This window comes from Saccopteryx bilineata, chromosome 3, assembly GCF_036850765.1.
Source record: "Saccopteryx bilineata isolate mSacBil1 chromosome 3, mSacBil1_pri_phased_curated, whole genome shotgun sequence".
Classification (NCBI taxonomy): domain Eukaryota; kingdom Metazoa; phylum Chordata; class Mammalia; order Chiroptera; family Emballonuridae; genus Saccopteryx; species Saccopteryx bilineata.
Genome location: NC_089492.1, coordinates 260005471 through 260025448, shown reverse-complemented (window position 1 = coordinate 260025448; position 19978 = coordinate 260005471). Strand labels below are relative to the sequence as shown.

General features: G+C 38.5%; 1 protein-coding gene across 3 annotated transcripts in view; it reads right to left on the bottom strand.

Annotated features, from left to right (window-relative positions):
- Positions 1-19978, bottom strand: part of FOXJ3 (forkhead box J3) — a 168126-nt gene that overhangs the window by 48472 nt on the left and 99676 nt on the right. For 2 of the 3 annotated variants that reach the window (XM_066269480.1, XM_066269479.1), the window contains exons 5-6: positions 17242-17325; positions 4734-4835 (exon numbers count right to left, since the gene is read on the bottom strand). In XM_066269480.1, the coding sequence (XP_066125577.1) occupies positions 4734-4835; positions 17242-17325 (186 nt within the window). The remainder of the gene's footprint in view (positions 1-4733; positions 4836-17241; positions 17326-19978) is intronic. The other variant, XM_066269481.1, reaches the window with a different exon arrangement.

The window sequence follows — 19978 nt, the reverse complement described above, 5'->3', positions numbered from 1 at the left end:
GCGGGCTCATCTGGTTTGAGCAAAGCTCACCAGCTTGGACCCAAAGTCGCTGGCTCAAGCAAGGAGTTACTCCATCTGCTGAAGGCCCATGGTCAAGGCACATATGAGAAAGCAATCAATGAACAACTAAGATGGTGCAACGCACAACAAAAAACTGATGATTGATGCTTCTCATCTCTCTCTGTTCCTGTCTGTCTGTCCCTGTCTATCCCTCTCTCTGAAAAAAAGAAAAAAAGAATTAAAAAAAAAAACACTGCCCTAGATTTTACATGTCCTAAACTTATATACAAAAAAAAGTATTTTTTTTTACCACTTCCTATGCAATGCAAACACATTAACTGTATATATTTTTTCCTGCCTTATATGCGTACTGTCATGTATTTTAATTTCTACAGTATTTTAGACTCAAAAGCATTGTGTTATATAACGGCACTTTTACTGTTTTAAACACTCAATACATATTTATTGGCATACATACTTGTTCTGTGTTCTTCATTCTTTCCTGCACAAGATAATTTTTCTTGTATAGGAAAAATTAACTCTCCCTTTAATCTTTTACTACTGGTGTACTAGTAATGTATTCTCTCAGATTCTGTTTTTGTAAAAATCTACTTATTTAGCCTGACCAGGTGGTGGTACAGTGGATAGAGCTTCAAACTGGGACAAGGAAAACCCAGGTTTGAAACCCAGAGGTCGATGGCTTGAGCACAGGCTCACCAACTTGGGCTTGGGGACACTGGCTTGAGCATGGAATTATAGACATGACCCCATGGTTGCTGGCTTGAAGACCAAGGTCACTGGCTTGAGCCCAAGGTTATTCGCTCTACTATTACCCCCCACACCAGTCAAGGCACATATGAGAAAGCAGTCAATGAACTAAGGAGCAGCAATGAGGAATTGATGCTTCTCTTCTCTCTCCCTTCCTGTCTGTCCCTCTCTCTGATTCTCTGTCTCTGTCAAAAAAACAAAAACAAACAAAAAACCCCACCTACTTATTTTAACCTTCATTTTTCACAGAAATGTTAACTAGACTTCTGGATTGGCAGGTATTTCCTTTCAACACTAAAATTTTCATTCTGGTGTAAGATTTATTGTTGCTCCTTTAAAGTTGCCTGGTTTTTTCCCTCTGATTTTAAGTTTTTCTTTATCTTTTTTTTTCTTTCTTTCTTCTTTATCTTTATTAACAGTTTAATTTTTATTTGCCTAAGAAGGTTTTCTTTTCATTAATTCTACTTTCTCAAAACTTTCTTGAATCTGTATCATTATTCTTTTCTGTTTTAAAAATTAAAATATTGCTTCTTCTCTATTCCCTTTCCCTGCAAAGTTTGTTGGAACTTTCCCACATCCCATTTCTCTCTTAAGCTTTTTTCTCTCTTAAGCTCTTCTGAATATTCCATCATTTTTTTCTTTGTTTCAATCTGTATGTTTTCTATTGCTCTATCTTCCAATTAATTAATCCTCTCATCTATGTGTCTAACCTGTTAACCCCATCTACTGAATTCTTCATTTATTATTTTTTAAGTTCTACTGTTTCCTCTTAATTCATCCATACAAATTACAATTCTCTAATAAACTTTCTATAATTCATCTATTTTCTTCAACATATTAGTCAGTTATGATCACTTGTGGATGTTTACACTTTTCCTCCTTTTTGTATTTAACTATTTGATCCTATTACCTGAAATGTCTAAAAATTTTGACTGAAGGTGAGACCTTAATTCAGGAAAACTTGCAAAAGCTCAGGATGATGTTACCTTCTCACAGAAAAGATTTCACTTTCTTTTGGCAAGTAGAATAATGTTAGCGTTCCACCCTAAGAACAACTGAAGACCAGACTGTTTTGATTTGTATAACCCTTCTGAGGCATCAATTTAAAAGCCTGGCTGTTTATCATGGCTCCCTCTACCTTAATGATCCACAAACTACAATTTTTGTCTTTCCCTTCTCTGTAAGACTGCTGAATTCTGGCTAGTGAAAGAATCTATTTGATTTGTTATGTTTAAACACAAGCACATGCAGGGTAGGTGTTAGCAAATGCCTTAAGTGGATACTGCTTTCAAAAGATTGAACTCACTTTTGTGATTTCTCAGGGTCTTAGTCCTCAAGCCCTGACTGTTCAGTAGTCCCGAACTCCAGTTTCCGTCTCCAGCTCAGTGACTACTCTAGACAGCTGCTTTCTATTCAGCCTCTCTGTCATGCACTGAGAATTGGGAAACTTCCCAAAGGAAAATCTGCATGGCTTATTTCAATATGTTTCCCTTTTTATTGGGATCACAGATGATGAAGTCTTGGTTTAGTTCTCTACTGCCTTCATTCTCTTTTTTTATTGGTGATAGGAGTGGCATTTTATACAGATAGAAGAGTTAAGCTTATCCTAGCTATTTCATCATATATAGAAGCTCCAGTGCCTTTGACTCCCAAATTATTTAGTCATGAAGTCCTAGCATTACTATTTCCTAATAGCCACAACTATCTATGTTTAGGTCCCAGCCTCTTACTTAGACTACTGCAAAAACTAGTATTGGATATTTCTGATTCCCAAGCCATCTGCTTCACCAGAAATTCTCAAGTATGGCTGGGCACCATTAACAATGATTTTTAAAAGTACGAATTCCTGCCTGACTGATGGTGGCTCAGTGAATAGAGCGTCAACCTGGGATACTGAGGACTCAGGTTCAAAACCCTGAGGTCGCCTGACCTGTGGTGGCACAGTGGATAAAGCATCGACCTGGAAATGCTGAGGTTGCTGGTTCGAAACCCTGGGCTTGCCTGGTCAAGGTACATATGGGAGTTGATGCTTCCAGCTCCTCCCCCACTTCTCTCTCTCTCTGTCTTTCTCTCCTCTCTCTCAGTCTCTCTCTCTCCTCTCTAAAAAAAAATGAATAAAAATTAAAAAAAAAAGGAAAAATAAAAAAACCCTGAGGTCGCCAGCTTGAGCCTGGGATCATCAGCATGACCCCATAGTCCCTGGCTTAAGCACAAGGTCAATGGTTTGAGCAAGGGGTCACTAGCTTGGCAGGAGCCCCCCCAATCAGGGCAAATATGAGAAGCAATCAATGAACAACTAAAGTGTCACAACTATGAGTTGATGCTTCTCATCTCTCTCCCTTCCTTTCTGTCTCTCTCTCTCTCTCTCAATACATACATACATAAAAGATAATTCCTGGGTCTTATCCATAAGGATAAAGTAACTTATTTGATAGGCTAATGGAATCTGGGAATTACCACCACACCTCCCTCCCACACACACACCTCACACCTCCCCTAAGTGATTCTGATGAAATCATTCCACAAATTGATATTTAGAAAGAAATCAGTACTTTACACCTCAGCTGCCAGTTTCCTTTCTAAATTGGAAATTTGATTAGTCACTATGATTTATAGTCAGTCTTCTGTTTATTCACTGTCTTTCTACAAATAAAAATTCCTATGCATACTATATTAGTGCAATTGTATATACATATATGTGTGTGTGTGCGCGTTTGTTTATGTGTCATGATAAAGTAGAAGAGAAAGAGACAGAGCTGAGGCAAGAACAAGTGAAAGAACAAGAGAAGAGAGGGTAAAAGCAAGGAGGAGAGGAGAAGATGAGAGCAACAAAGAGAGAAAGTAAAAGTGAAGTGTGAGAAACATCCAGCTTCAAAGTGCTGTGGTCTAGTACAGGAAGAAACAGATGAAATGGACTGAACTGCCTCATGAAATTCCCAGAGGCTTTTCAGGGTTTTGAGATAGGAGATTAAAAATTACCCTATAAAGAACAGACATTTGCATCCCACTAGGTATCTAGCAAGTCAGTACAAAGTTTTGACTCTTGCTTTAAAAAAAGAAAGAAAAGGCCCTGGCCGGTTGGCTCAGCGGTAGAGCGTCGGCCTGGAGTGTGGGGGACCCGGGTTCAATTCCCGGCCAGGGCACATAGGAGAAGCGCCCATTTGCTTCTCCACCGCCCCCTCCTTCCTCTCTGTCTCTCTCTTCCCCTCCCGCAGCCAAGGCTCCATTGGAGCAAAGATGGCCCGGGCGCTGGGGATGGCTCCTTGGCCTCTGCCCCAGGTGCTAGAGTGGCTCTGGTTGCAGCAGAGCAACACCCCGGAGGGGCAGAGCATCGCCCCCTGGTGGGCAGAGCATCGCCCCTGGTGGGTGTGCCGGGTGGATCCCAGTCGGGCGCATGCGGGAGTCTGTCTGACTGTCTCTCCCCATTTCCAGCTTCAGAAAAATACAAAAAAATAAAATAAAAAATAAAAGAAAGAAAAGAAAAATGCAGCAAACTACCACATACTACATCTGCATATGTCACTAGACTTGAATATCTTGAAACAGGATGACCACCATTCAAATGAACTCTATGAGTTTGTCCATTTTGATTTTGCTGACTCCCTGGGAATTTGACAATTTCCAAATCACACTTTTCTTCAATCATACATTTAGAGAGGCAATCAATGATTTTGAACAAAGTGCTGCAATAAAATGGTGATAGAAAAGTTCTATCAATGAGAACTGACAGTGTCAAGGATTTACTATATAACTTCCTAATAAGCACCTTCCAATTTCTCCAGAAAAATCATTTCTCCTAACTTGTGTATACCTTGGAAGACTGGTTCAAGCTGCTACCTATGGGGCTAGCCAAATCTATATCATCTTTAAACTCAACCATTAGAACTCTATTGTTACTATAAAGGCAAAGTAAATGTATGTATTACTCAATGACATTTCAAAAGTGTTTTAAAAAATGTAATTACTTTGTTAGTCACAGTGTTGATTGCCAGAGTTGGAGAGGCACTTCCCGAAATAATACACTCCATTCCCAAAGAATCTGAATCTATGCTATATGGAGTTGAGGCCTAAAATACAAGAAAATAAATAATTATTAGCTCATATATCCAGCAACTTTAACACAATTTGAAGGTATTTCATCAAATTCTCTAACACCTAGTTTTGTACTTTGTTTCTGAAAATGAACTTAAATCACTGGGAAACACTGGGAAGACAAGCTTAGAAGGAACATGAACATCTGAACAACCTTGTGGAACAGAGCTGGTTGTCCATCTGATCCACTATCAGCTCAGACTTTTACATGAGAAAAATAAATCTCTCTGGTTTAGGCCTCTCGGGTTTTCACTTCCTTTGTTACTGAAACTGAACAATATCCTAAATACGCAACTTCATATGAACTGTTTATAAAGCCAGCATGAATGTCAGAATAAATATAGATGGTTTTCTAAATTTAGAATTTTGGATATTGTGACAACTCCTCCCTCTCTCTCTCTTTCTCTCTCCTAAGAGACAGTTTCTACTGCTTTGGTATCCTTTCAAGAGAGTTTAACTTCAATGTTGAAAGTTAACGAAGAACAAATATAAACAATTTGTGGCTATGATTCTAGTCACGTGAACAATTCTCCCTCTTGCAAAAAAATTTTGTCCCACATATGATCCCAATCAAACATGCATTTTTAAAAGATCGTACTGGCTAAGAAAAAGCAATTTCTAAGATTAATCTATTTATCACTCAATTCCTCAGCACAAGTATTTTTCATCAGGTAATCTACAAAGGCAGGGAACAGGTATCTTGACTGAAATGAAAAAAGGAAAAGACAAGGTCGCCTCTGGAAGACAGAATATAGCACTTAGGTGCTGGATATACATAGACAGTGGGGTGACAATGGAAAGGGGCTTCAGAAAAACAAGTGGAAGAACTACAGAGTCTGTGCCTCAAATCTGGTGCCAGCCAACTTAGCTATACCTAAATTAATACAAGATTACTTTAGAAAGCTACAAATCTCAGGTTCCTCTACCTCAACTCAGTCATAGAAGTCCAGATTACTGCTTCACTATTTAATTCTCATTTATCCTACTCACAGAAAGAAGCAAGCCTGCGTTGTGTGATTTCATGCTAACTACTCGACCTTTATCTATTTAATAAGACTTGTTTTATAGCTTAACATGTGCTATATATCTTGGTGAATATCTAAGTATCAGAAAAGAATACGTATTATACAGCTGTTTGGTATAGTGTTCTCTGATATCAATTAGATCAAGGCATTTGACAATGTATTCCAATGGTCTTTACTGATTTTTAATTATCAGCCTTTGCTTCATGTATTTCAAAACTCTGTTATCAGTCCCACTTGCATTTAAAATTATGCCTTCATCAAGTATTCTTTATCAAATTTTTAGTATTGTTTTTAAAATTTCTGATATACTATATTAAAGTCTGTTTTATCTTATTAATATATGCTTACTGTTTTCACAGCATATATTTTTCCATATATTACTTTCAACTCATCTGTGCCTGTGTATCTGAAGTTGTGACTCTTGTAGGCTGATTTAGCCAAGACTTGGCTTTTTAAGCATCTCTACAATCTCTGCCTTTTTGTTAGCATGTTTAGACAATTAATATTAATGTAACTGTTGATATTGTTTTATTTAGATCTAAATCATTTGTTTCACCCTTTCCTATCTTCTTTTAGATTCTTTAGATTTTTAGTATTCTAATTTATTTATTGGTTTTTCAGATATACCTCAAACTATATTGCTTACAAAAATTAGGGGATATTTTATAGCTTCATATTCATTTTGAAATATCCCCTAATTTTTGTGAGCAGTATAGATTTACTAGAGAATGTCCTCAATCTGAAAAAGGGTATCTACAAAAGCCATATAGCTTCTCATACTTTGGGGTGAAAGACTAGACAATTTCCCCTTAAGATCACTAAATGTTGGTAAAATATAATACAATTTATAGGGGGTTTTTTTTAGAATTTCCTTTTCCTACCACCAGCTTTACTTCACACTCACCACTGTTGAGAAATTGTGTATTACTAGCAGAGCATTATCCTATTTACAATTCTTTCAAAGCACTTTACCTGTGCTAAGCATACAACAGAAACATAATAAACATGACTTCACAATCCATAAGCAACAGTTACATACAGCCTTTTTGACTACTTCCTTAACAGTACTAAATTTGTCTACTTGTATTTTAAAACTTGAGTGAGGCACATAGGCAAATACTAAGCAATGACCAAAAAGAGTCTTTGAATTATAAGAAACAAAATAATCCAAAAGATGCCCCTTCAGTCTAATATTTAAGAAGAATAGCTGTGCCCCTGAAGAAACAAAAGGTGTTGTTTTAAAAAATTTCCTGTGTTTGTGGTGGGGGTGGGATCCAATTTAAGAAATAAGTCATAACTACGAAAATGCAGAAGGCTGTGAAAAAAAATTAAAAAACAAGGCTACCCACATACACACTCTACCAACAGAAAAGGCAAGGCATACAGCAAACACTGCCAGGACACAACCAAGTTCCCTCCACATTCATTTCTATACTCTGAAGGCTGCATACTTACAAACATCTGCAACTCTCTGGCTGAGGGTATTTTCTGGCTGAGGAGCATGCTTTGCTTTGTGCAGTGCAAGCCAGAAGTATATAGAAAAGCTAATATCCCTAGCAGCATCACTCATTCAATGAGGGGGAAAGAGTTGATAAATAAATACACCAGCTTGTTGCTTTATACTTCTAAACTGCCTCCCAGAGTTCCCGGTGGGACTGACTCCCAAGTGCTCACAGTGGTAATTGAGTTGATAATTGCCATACTTTCCTAGGATTACCCCTCAAACTACCTGCACTCAATCCTTGTCTACTTCTGGAGGAACTCAAATCAGGACAGTTATCTTTTCCTTTCTCAAAAGAAATGTCTCATTGTTCTAGGAAAAAAGAAAAAAAAATGTCTCCTAGGATAGAATGAAATTTCCTTTAACACAATAGTTCTCAAACATTTTGGTTGCAAGATCCCTTCACACTATTAAAAAATAATAGAAGATCCCAAAGAGCTTTTGTTTATGTAAGTTATACCTATTGATATTTATCTTTTAGAAACTAAAATAGAGACAAAATGTATTAATTCACTTAAAACAACAATAAATGCATTCCATGTTAACATAAATATTGTTTTGTATGAAAAATAGTTTCCAAAACAAAAAATAATAGGATTATTCTACAGTGGTTTTTTTTATTATTATTGCTGTAATGCTTGGCTTAATAGAAAACCATTAGATTCTCAAAACTATCTCTGCTTTCAATCTATAGCAAAATCTTAGGTCACATAACCTCAAGAACATTTATGACTGAAAAGAACAAGGAGCATCTTAGCATTCTTATGAACATGGTTGTTGTTATTTTTAATGTTTATTTTAGAGAGAGGAAAGGGAGAGAGAGACAGAATCACTGATCTGTTCCTACATGTGCCCTGACCAGGGATCCCTCCAGCAACCTCTGCACTTCGAGACAATGCTCTAACCAACTGAGCTATCTGGCCAGGACTATGAACATAGTTTTTACCTTGTGGATCCCTTAAAAGGGATTCACACACTGAGAATCAATACTTTAGCATAACAGGTTCCTATAGGCAATGAATAACTACACAAAATAAGACATATAGTTTAAGTTTTCTAAAAAAGGGGGGGGGAGGCAAAGAATGAACAAAAAAGAGTATGTTTTGTGATTATCAGTATAATAAAAGTGATAAACTACACTAATCTGGAGCACTGACTCTCTCAAAGCATTTCTTTAACAAAGAACTGCCTAAAACCTAAATTCCTTCCAGTTCTCTTGGAATAGTATTAACTGCTTGTCAGTCTTTAAAAAAAAACATGGGCAGTATCATGCTAATTTTGCTTTTCTTTATCTACCCTAAGAAGCTTCCTGTGGATAGGGTGCTTTTAATTAACAAATAAGCAATATATCCTTTGGTAGAACTGAAGAGATAAGGCCAAATTAAAAAGCAAAATGCAAAATATCAAGTTTCCAGTCAAGATGGTGGAGTAGGTAAATGCAATATATGCAGCCTCTTAAAACCACATCAAAATTACAATTAAACTACGGACTATCCATCATTCAGAACCACCTGAAATGTAGCTCAACAGAAGTTTAATTGGCCCTGGAAGTTGGCTCAGTGGCTAGAGCGTCGGCCCAGCATGTAGATAGATGTTCTGGATTCACTCCCCAATCAGGGTACACAGGAGAAGCAATCATCTGCTTTTCTTCTTCTGCCCCTCTCCTTCATTCTCTCTTTTCCCTTCTCACAGCCAGTGGTTCCACTGGTTCAAGCATCAGCCCCGGGAGCTGAGAATAGCTCAGTTGATATTCAAGTATCACCTCAAGATGGGGGTTGCTCAGTGAATCTCAGTGCATACAAGAGTCTGTCTATATCCCCTCCTCTCACTTAAAAAATATATACATATAAGCAGTCTTACCACTAAGGATATAAAAAAGAAGATAAGCCAAGACTGGTCATAGTAGTAAAGACACAAACCAAGATGGTCCCACACTCATGTGGTTGTGAAAGTCCCCCCAAGAGTCAAGGGTCCCAGCTCCACATCAGGCATCCCTAGCCCAGGGTTCCAATGCTGTGAAGTCAGAACTTCTGGCTGTGAAAACCAGTGGGGATTGTGGCTCAGTGAGATAAAGGTCTGCTGGAGTCCCAGATGTTCTTCTTAAAGGGTCTGTATACACACTTATTCAAATTCACTTGTTCTGAGCTCCAGAGCTGGGCAGCAGCTCAAAAGATCCACGGACACACAGGGAGGCACTGAACTGTTTGGCATCAAGCTGGGAACTGCAGGGGCAGCCTCCTCCCCAACAAAAGTGCTGACAGAGGCCACAGTTCCTTTGCTGAGTGCCCTCCTGCCACAGAGTCGGTAGGTGGGCACCGTATCTGAGTCTCCATCAACCTGGCTAACACTGTTTGCCCTACCACAGTGATTCTGAGACTCCAGCTTGCAGACAACCCCTCACCCAAGCTCTTTCCAGTGGCTTATCCATATAAGTTGCCTGTCTTGACTCATGCTATATAGATTTTCCTAAAATTTCTCAAAACCCAAATAAGCAGCATCTGTCCTCAGTGAGCCCCATAAGTGGCCCTAAGCCTGGCACTAGTGGCAGCCAGCCTCAGTTTGCAACACGGCCTCTCCAGGGCCCATGTGGCAGGGCACTGGAGGCAGCAGATCTGATCTGTATCTCTCAGGAGGTCCCTGATCTAATACACCTACCTGGTGGGCAGCTTCAGGCCTTGCTGGAGCACCACCCAACCACCTCTACCAGTGACCCCTCAAGGGGCAGATCATCAGGCATCACAGCCCTGCTGACGGAAGTCCTGCTCTGTGGTCTCAGCCTCTCCGCAGCTCCTCGCAACAGATGGACCTGGGGGAAAATTCCTCCTATTGATGTGCCAACAGCAAGACTCACTATAACAGAAGAGAGAACACAGCCTAGACCAGTGGTCCCCAACCTTTTTTGGGCCACGGACCAGTTTAATGTCAGAAAATATTTTCATGGACTGGTCTTTAGAGTGGAATGGATAAATGTATCACGTGACCGAGACAAGCGTCAAGAGTGAGTCTTAGACGGATGTAACAGAGGGAATCTGGTCGTTTTTTAAAAATAAAACATCATTCAGACTTAAATATAAATAATACAGAAATAGTTTAAGTTATTTATTCTTTCTCTGCAGACCAGTACCAAATGGCCCACGGACCGGTATCGGTCTGCGGCCCGGGGGTTGGGGACCACTGGCCCAGACAAAAGGTACATATGGAGCGCCCAGCTCAGATAACCAGGGAAACTGCTACTGAGACCCTACGGAACACCTACCACAAAAGGCCACACTACCCAGTCTGGGAGACATAGCAGCTGTACCTAATACATAGAAACAAACACAGGGAGGCTGCCAAAATGAGGAGACAAAGAACCATGTCTCAAATGAAAGAACACAACAAAACTCCAGAAAAAGAACTAAATAAAACAGAGACAAGCAATCTACCAGATGCGGAGTTCAAAACACTGGGAAAAGAATGCTCAATGCACTTAAGGTAAGAGTAGATGAACTTAGTGAGAACTTCGACAAAGAGATAGAAAACATAAAAATGAAGATTAAAAAAAAACATAAAAAAAGAACCAGTATGAAATAAAGAATACACTAACTGAAACAAGAATACATTACACAGACTCAACAGTAGAGTAGCTTAAGCAGAGGATCAAATCAGCAATTTGAAAGATATGAAAGCAGAAAAGATCTAATCAGAGCAGCAAAAAGAAAAATAATACAAAAATATGAGGATAATTTAAGGAGCCAACTTCAACTGTACCAGCATCTGCATCATGGAGGTGTCAGAAGGATAAGATAGAGAGCAAGAAATTGAAAACCTAGTTGAAGAAACTTCTCTAATCTGGTGAAGGAAATAGATGTACAAGTCCAGAAAGCACACAAAGTCCCAAACAATATGAACCCAAAGAGGCTCACACCATGACACATCATAATTAAAATACAAAAAAGGTTAAAGAAAAAAGAATCTTAAAAGCAGCAAGAGAAAAGCAGTTAGTTACTTACAAGGGATCCATAAGACTGTCAGCTGATATTTCAACAGAAACTTTGCAGGCCCAGAATGGGTTAATACAAAAATATTCAAAGTAATGAAAAGCAAGGAACTACAACCACAATTACTTCACCCAGCAATTATCATTTAGAATCTAAGGACAGATAAAGAACTTTCACAAGAAAAAGCTAAAGGAGTTCATTACCACCCTACCAGTATTTTAAGAAATGTTAAATGGTCTTCTTTAAAAAGTAAAAAGACCACATATATGAACAATAAAATGTTAATAAATACATGCCTATCAATAGTTACTTTAAATGCAAATAGAGTAAATGCTACAATCAAAAGACATATGGCAGCTGAGTAGTTTTTAAAAATAAGATCCTTACATATGCTGTCTATAAGAGACTCAGTTCAGATCAAAAGACATACACAGATTGAAAATCAAAGGATGGAAAAAGTTATCTCATAAAAATTAAAACAAGAAAAAAGCAAGGATAGTAATACTTACATCAGAGAAAGCAGACTTTAAAATAAGAGCTATATATAACAAGAGACACAGAAGAACCCAGCAATTCTACTTCTGGATATTCATCTAAAGAAACCCAAAACACTAACTCGAAAAGACATATACATCTGTTGGTCAAATAAGTTTGTAAATTGATATATATGTTTGCTCACTTATAGTTTGCTTTGGGTGTGGGGGACAGGCTGTAAGCAGGCCAGGTCGTTATAGCCTGAGGTTTTCCCCACACCCATGACTGATTGCATGATATGGGTGGTGCACTCTTATGAGGAATCCCATTATGCCTCAGATAAGTGACTTTGTATCAGAGACTTCCTTGTTTGTATATTGGATTAAAAGGTTTTGATTTCTATACTATAAAGTGGGGCAGACCGGAAGCTTGCTCTCTCTCAGTTCCTGCTATCATCATTGCAGGGGCCTCCCTGATCCCCTGCCCTTCATGTCTTCCTTGGCTTCTCTTGTGGCTTGCCTGTCTTGGTGAGACACCAATAAACAGAATGGCCCACCATCCTCTGACTCCACCATTTCTTTACCGTCTGCCCGAATCAATGGGAACCTGCATGTGAATGGCCACAATGGCAGCTCCTGGCCATACAACATCCATATCTTCATTGCAGCATTATTTAAACTAGCCAAGATATGAAAGCAATCGAAGTGTCCATCAATAGATAAATGGATAAAGAAGTAGTGCATATATAATACAATGGAATACGACTCAGTCATACACAAAAATAAAATAAAATCTTGCCTTCTAGAACATGGATGGACTTAGAGGGTATTGTGCTTAGCTTAGGGAAACAAGTCAGAGAAAGACAAATGTCCTATGATTTTTCTTATACGTGGAATCTTAATAAACAAACAAGCAGAACAGAAACGAAGTTATAGATGCAGAGAACATTTTTGATGGTGGCCAGATGAGAGGGGTGTTTGGGCAGATGTGTGAAAAAGATAAAAGGATTAAGGGCCCTGGTCGGTTAGCTCAGTGGTAGAGCATCAGCCTGGCATGCAGGAGTCCAGGGTTCGATTCCTGGCCAGGGCACACAGGAGAAGCGCCCATCTGCTTTTCCACCCCTCCCCCTCTCCTTCCTCTCTGTCTCTCTCTCTTCCCCTCCTGCAGCTGAGGCTCCATTGGAGCAAAGTTGGCCCAGGTGCTGAGGATGGCTCTGTGGCCTCTGCGTCAGGTTCTAGAATGGCTCTGGTTGCAACAGAGCCACGCCCCAGATGGACAGAGCATTGCCCCCGGTGGGCGTGCTGGGTGGATCTGGTTGGGCGCATGCAGGAGTCTGTCTGACTGCCTCCCTGTTTCCAACTTCAGAAAAATACAAAATAAAAAGCAATAAAAGCTTGACGAGGCGGTGGCGCAGTGCACAGAGTGTCGGACTGGGATGCGGAAGGACCCAGGTTTGAGACCCCGAGGTTGCCAGCTTGAGTGCTGGCTCATCTGGTTTGAGCAAGACTCACCACCTTGGACCCAAGGTCACTGGCTCGAGCAAGGGGTTACTCAGTCTGCTGAAGGCCCACGGTCAAGGCACATATGAGAAAGCAATCAATGAACAACTAAGGTGTCTCAACGAAAAACTGATTGATGCTTCTCATCTCTCATCATTCCTGTCTGTCTGTCCCTATCTATCCCTCTTTCTGACTCTCTCTTTAAAAAAAAAAAAAAAGGATTAAGAAGTACAAATTGGTCTCTCTCCCTTCCTGTCTGTCTGTCTTTATCTGTCCCTCTCTCTGTCTCTGTCACAAAAAAAAATAAAATAAAACAAAATAAATAATAAAACAAAACAGAAGTTAAAAAAAAGAAGTACAAACTGGTAATTACAGAATAGTCATGAGAATGTAAAGCACAGCATCAGAAATATAGTCAATAATATTGTAATAACTATGTATGGTGTCAGATAGGTAAAAACTAGATTTATCAGGGTTATCACTTTGTAAATTATATAAATGTTCAATCACTTGGTTGTACATCTGAAACTAATACAATATTGTATGTCTACTGTAATTAAAAAATAAAAAATTATTTTAAAACAAATTAAAAATGTAAAAGGTCAAAAAGAATAGCCATTTGTTAATATAAAAATAGAAACTAATAGGATAGGAAAAGTAAAAATAAAAAATTATTGTCCTTCTTGAACTTTATGTTCCAGTCATACTAACCTGTCAGTTCCTTGACAATCTGGGTACTCCTTTTAACTACTAGCCTTCCAAATATAAGTTCTGCATATTCCACAACATTGTCAACCACCCTCATTATCTGCCATATTTCTGTTCATTTAACAGGACTTCACTGAAATACCAGTTCTTCAAGGAAACCTTTCCTGACTCTCTATAGACTAAATTACACCTCTCTGCTATATGGTCCCATAGTTCTCAAGACCTTCATCTTGCCCTGGCCAGGTAGCTCAGTTGGTTAGAGCACCATCCTAATACACCAAGATTACAGGCTTAATCCCAGATCAGGGCACATAAAAGAATCAATCAATAAATGCATAAATAAGTGCATAAATAATGCATAAATAAGAACAACAAATATATACTTCTCTCTCAAAAAAATCAATAAATTAAAAAGACTACCATTATATTTAGGGTAACCACATAATTTATCATCTAAATGCTATTTTGAGAATAAATGAGTAATTATTAATTATACTGCAACAACAAGCAACATTACTGTCAACTTATCAGTTTATCTTTCTGCTTAAGCAAAAGCTTCATAAGGAGCGAGTATAGATCTGCCTCTATTCCCCCAACACTTAGCTCCACGCTTACAAAATAAGAGGTATGCTTTCACAAACTCTCTCTCTCTCTCTCTCTCTCTCAATGAATGGCAAGAATAATGCAAATTAATGAGAAAGAGGGAAAACTCACCCAGTCAAAAGGAAGTAAATTTTCCACCTCTTTATCGTATCTTTGACCAAGGATTCTTATCTCATGCTTTACTGCTCACCCCACCTCTCAGAATATAAACTTCATGAGATCAGAAAATGTCTGTTTTCTTAATTGTCATTTCCCCAGCACCTAGAATTGTGCCTGCCAATACTAAAGAAATAGTATGTGTTCAGTGAATGCTCTTCTCTACCTTGCCCTGCCTGTCTCCATCTGAAAGCCAAGTCACATAATCCATGAATCTTTCCCAGATAGTCCCACTAAAACAAGTCTCATTCTGTACACAATGGTATTTTATATCTTTCTTGTAATACTTTCTATACATACATACTTTGCCCTCATGCTAGAATTATATGTCTTAATCATGTCTCTTTTTTCTTGGTATACCCCACAATATCCTAGCACAATGTCTGACATAGTATCCACCGAACAAAAACCTGTCAAATCAAACTGTTAAAATGACAGCATTAATCAAAATTACAGGTATTTAGAAACCTGATACCATGTTAATTTTCTGGAGAACTTTCTCAGTTAGGTATATACATCCCTAGCCCAGGTCATTACCTTTTCACAAACTTGACTACTGCGACTCCATCTACTCAGCACTGGGAGTTCAGAACAAGTCAATGTAGAATGTGCCAATTTGGCATGTAGATTATTTTGAGCTGAAGGCAATAAAGACCTAGCAGAACCAGAAATGTTTTTCACCTCCTCCTAACTGCCTAAAAGAAATTAGAAAGGTGTCCCGCACCAGTTGGAGAATTATTATCAGAAATAACATTTTATATCTGAGAGACTTATCTGCATGGCAGAGCAAACATTTATTTACCAAACATTTGCTCCTCACCTTCCTGTGAACTGTCTTCCTCCCTTTAAAAGCCCCAGACCCTTATCCCTTCCTTATCCTCAACTGCCTGTCTGCTTCCCAGTCCTATACATTCATATCTAATTAAATTTGTTTTCTACTATTAACTATCTTTTTATTACAGGGAGTCTAGAACAAATTTATTTAGTCAAATGTTTGCAGTTTTCAGCATTTTATCTTACTCCCTTTGACCTGATTCGTTCTGCAAACATTTACTGATACTTATTATAAACAGTGAAAAATCACTAAGCGGGAGATACATTTTCTCTCTTCTTAGGGGATCACAGCCCAGTAAAAAGGACAAATATGGAAATAATTTTGACAAAGTGTGAGAAGTCCTCTAAAAGAACACAGTAAAATTTCCATAAGAATGCAAATGAATAAATGAGGAAAAAGTTTCACAAAATAGTTTATATTTGAGGTGGGCCTCTAGGAACAGTAGGGTGGAGGGAAAGAGAGGGAGAGGGAGAGGGAGAGGGAGAGGGAGAGAGAGAGAGAGAGAGAGAGAGAGAGAGAGAGAGAGAGAGAAAAGGAGGGAGGGGAGGAGAGAGAGTTAGAGGGAGAGACAGCTGAGATGCTGGAGATGTACACTGAGAAAGCTAAAAGGAAAGTAAGTTCATGTCTGGGGACAAAGTGCTGACTAAAACTATGTTACAATAAACAGCATAGGATAGCAACTAGAACTGCTTTTTCTTCTTCATTCTTGTAAATTAATATTTTGGGGGGAGGTATTTTTCTGAAGTTAGAAGTGGGGAGGCAGAGAGACAGACTCCCACATGTGCATCTGTCTGATCCACCGAGCATGCCCACTAGGGGGCAATACTCTGCCCATCTGGGGTGTTGCACCGTTACAACCAGAGAGCCATTCTAGCGCCTGAGGCAGAGGCCACAGAGCCATCCTTAGCGCCCAGGCCAACTTTGCTCCAGTGGGCCTTGGCTGCAGGAGAGGAAGAGAAAGACAGAGAGGAAGGAGAGGGGAAGGGATGGAGAAGCAGATGGGCACTTGTCTCCTCCGTGCCCTGGCTGGGAATTGAACCCAGGACTTCCACACACTGGGTCGATGCTCTACCACTGAGCCAACCAGCCAGGACCACAAATTAATTTTTAACCATAAATTTATAAGTAAGAGTCACCTTACAAAAACACACATACTTAAGAGATTTTTCATATAAAATAATCATAACATGATTGAAAACAGGATAAAGCATTTTGAAAGCAATCAGAGAAATTCAATATAATTAGACTATATGCAGTGAAAGGGAATAGTATTGTTAACTTAACCCAGTCCTTAATGTTGGAGATGCCAGAGGAAAAGAGTCCCAAATTAAAACTCAAGAGACCTGGATTCAAGTCTCAGACAACGGTTGTGCCCTAATCACAAAAACCTTTTACTTAACTCCTAAACTGCCCACTCACTCAAACAGTTGTTAAGTTCAAATAACATAATGAATCTAAAAGTGTTTTGGAAAAATAGAAAATGTTATAAACGTAAAATATTACCTTCATTATGGTTATACTTGCTGTACTAAAAATGAACTCCTAAAGTCTGTATTTCTGACATAATAACCCCATGACAAACTAAATAAAGAGCATTTACCCGTTCTACAGATCGTGCTCTCTTCTTTGGCCGAGTAGGCAGCGCCTCTTCTTTTGGATTGGTGTCTATTGCCCAGTAGGACCCCTAGAAGTAAAGAAATAAGTTATATTAATAGTATATCACAACTCTAACATTAAAATAGATTGTTACAAGCCTCTGCTTTAAAAGCAAACAATTTGCAGATACAACAAAAGTAGCATGAAAGAAACACTAGTTTTAAACTGAAAAAAAGTAAAGTTCATATGAGGTAAAAAGTCCATTTATAACTAAATTATTAGAGAGAGAAAAATCACAATCTGAAGAAGCCAAATCCAAGAAATTCTGTCACGGCCAAATTAAGAAGAGAAATGATCAACTAAACACATTTTTTTATATATGTTAATTTTTAATTGAACACATATGATAATTTCAACAGCATATAACATTCAAGTCTAATAGAATTTTACATATAAAGAAAGATACTGTAGTTTCTGCGTCCTGGGACCTCATAACTCTAAATGGTAAATGAAACAATTTATAAAGACAAACTGCTTGAACACATTTGATAAAATAACTGCATCCTGGGAAGCAATGGTCTGTAGATAAATCTTATTGCTTATTCTGTCACCATTTATTGTAATTATTTATCCTTTCTTACTTTTTGATACAAGTTCTCAAACCGCACATTCAAAAATACATAAGAGCACGTACTCCCTGAAAAAAGGATTTTGACAACCATAGATCAAGTTTGCACATATTATACAGATGAGAAGACCAAACCTCGGAAAGATAAAAGTGGTTTGCTTATCCAAGGATATGAAGGCCAGGACCTGAATCAAGGTCTTAGTCCCTTTCTTCCTCAGTTATCCTGTCTACAAGTATATATATATATACATACACACACATACACATACACACACACACACACACACACACACACACACACACGGTAAGAAAGGAAAGAAGGGAGAGAGCTATGCATTTCAGAAACAGAAATACAATGCACATCCCTAGTTTAACAATAACCTCAGTGACAGAATTAAAGTTTAGTCTTTGCCTCTATTATTTCATTAATTTTTCTAGGTTACTTTTTTCAGGCAATATTTATCAATGAGGGAAAATACAGCTCTCATCTACAAAATCTTCACACTTTGTGCCTGATGTAAATTATCTGCTTATTGTTCCTTAAGCATACCACATTCTTTCATACATCTGTGCCTGCCCTACGTGTTGATCTCATTGCCTATAATACTACTGCCTATAATGTCCACCCAAACTTATTCCCCCTTCAAAATTTAGCTCACATGTTATTTACAGGAATTCATCACTTTCTTCCTCTACAAGATCTCTATACATTTCACACATTTAGACCATGGATTGCACTTAACATTATTTAAAGGTCTGTATGTCTTAAATGATGAGTTCCTTAAGGGTAGAAACTCATTTCTATATTCACTGTGATAGGCACAATGTCAGACACAGGGCAAGTATTCAATAAATATTTGCTGAGCCCTGGCCGGTTGGCTCAGCGGTAGAGCGTCGGCCTAGCGTGCGGAGGACCCGGGTTCGATTTCCGGCCAGGGCACATAGGAGAAGCGCCCATTTGCTTCTCCACCCCTCCGCCGCACCTCTCTGTCTCTCTCTTCCCCTCCTGCAGCTGAGGCTCCATTGGAGCAAAGATGGCCCGGGCGCTGGGGATGGCTCTGTGGCCTCTGCCCCAGGCGCTAGATTGGCTCTGGTCGCGACATGGCGACGCCCAGGATGGGCAGAGCATCGCCCCCTGGTGGGCGGGCCGGGTGGATCCCGGTCGGGTGCATGTGGGAGTCTGTCTGACTGTCTCTCCCCGTTTCCAGTTTCAAAAGAAAAAAAAAAAATGCAAAAAATAAATAAATAAATAAAAAATAAATATTTGCTGAAATGGGAAGAAAAAAAGTTGTTCAACAAACTGCCAAGAATATCAGAGTATAATGCAGGCCTTTTCAGATCCTAGTCTTATTCAGATACTTGAACTTAGCAGCCAGCCACTACTGGGATATTCTTCCACATTATCATTTCAAAGTGGCCACTGCATGTCAGCTGATGAGTCTACCAGCTGGATATAAACTTGCCAAGAACAATGTAAAATGTAGATGCTACAGAAATCAAGCACTAAAAATGAAAACAATGATCTTGACTAGATTCAGCTAGGAGTTTCAAAATAGGAAAAACTTTTACACTTGGTTTTCATAAAAGTTGAAAATAAATCATAAAAAGAAATATCAAAACTCAATTCACAAGTTTAAAATTAACGGTTCACGGAAATAATAGCAAACCCAAATTTTCTATATTTTATATATAATACAAATCATATCTACTAAATTCAGATTTTCTTGGTTTTGAAGGTACATATACCAAATCTGTCAGGATCTTTTGAATGTAACTAATTTCTTATGAACTGTCATACATGAAACTAAAACAAACAAACATCTGTCTTGTAAATACTGATTCTGGGTTTTCAATTTCTAAAATGTTCTAATTCTGGTTCTTTTTCTTATATATTATTATCAAAAGGCCAATACTGATTCCCAATTTAAAATCTATATTTAATAGATTCCAGAATTATACTACTTCTAGTTCTTGTACTTCTATTTTCAAAAATTATACTTCTGAAAAAATCTTTTTTTTTTTAATAGAGACAGAGAAAGAGTCAGAGAGAGGGATAGTTAGGGACAGACAGACAGGAACGGAGAGGGATGAGAAGCATCAATCATTAGTTTTT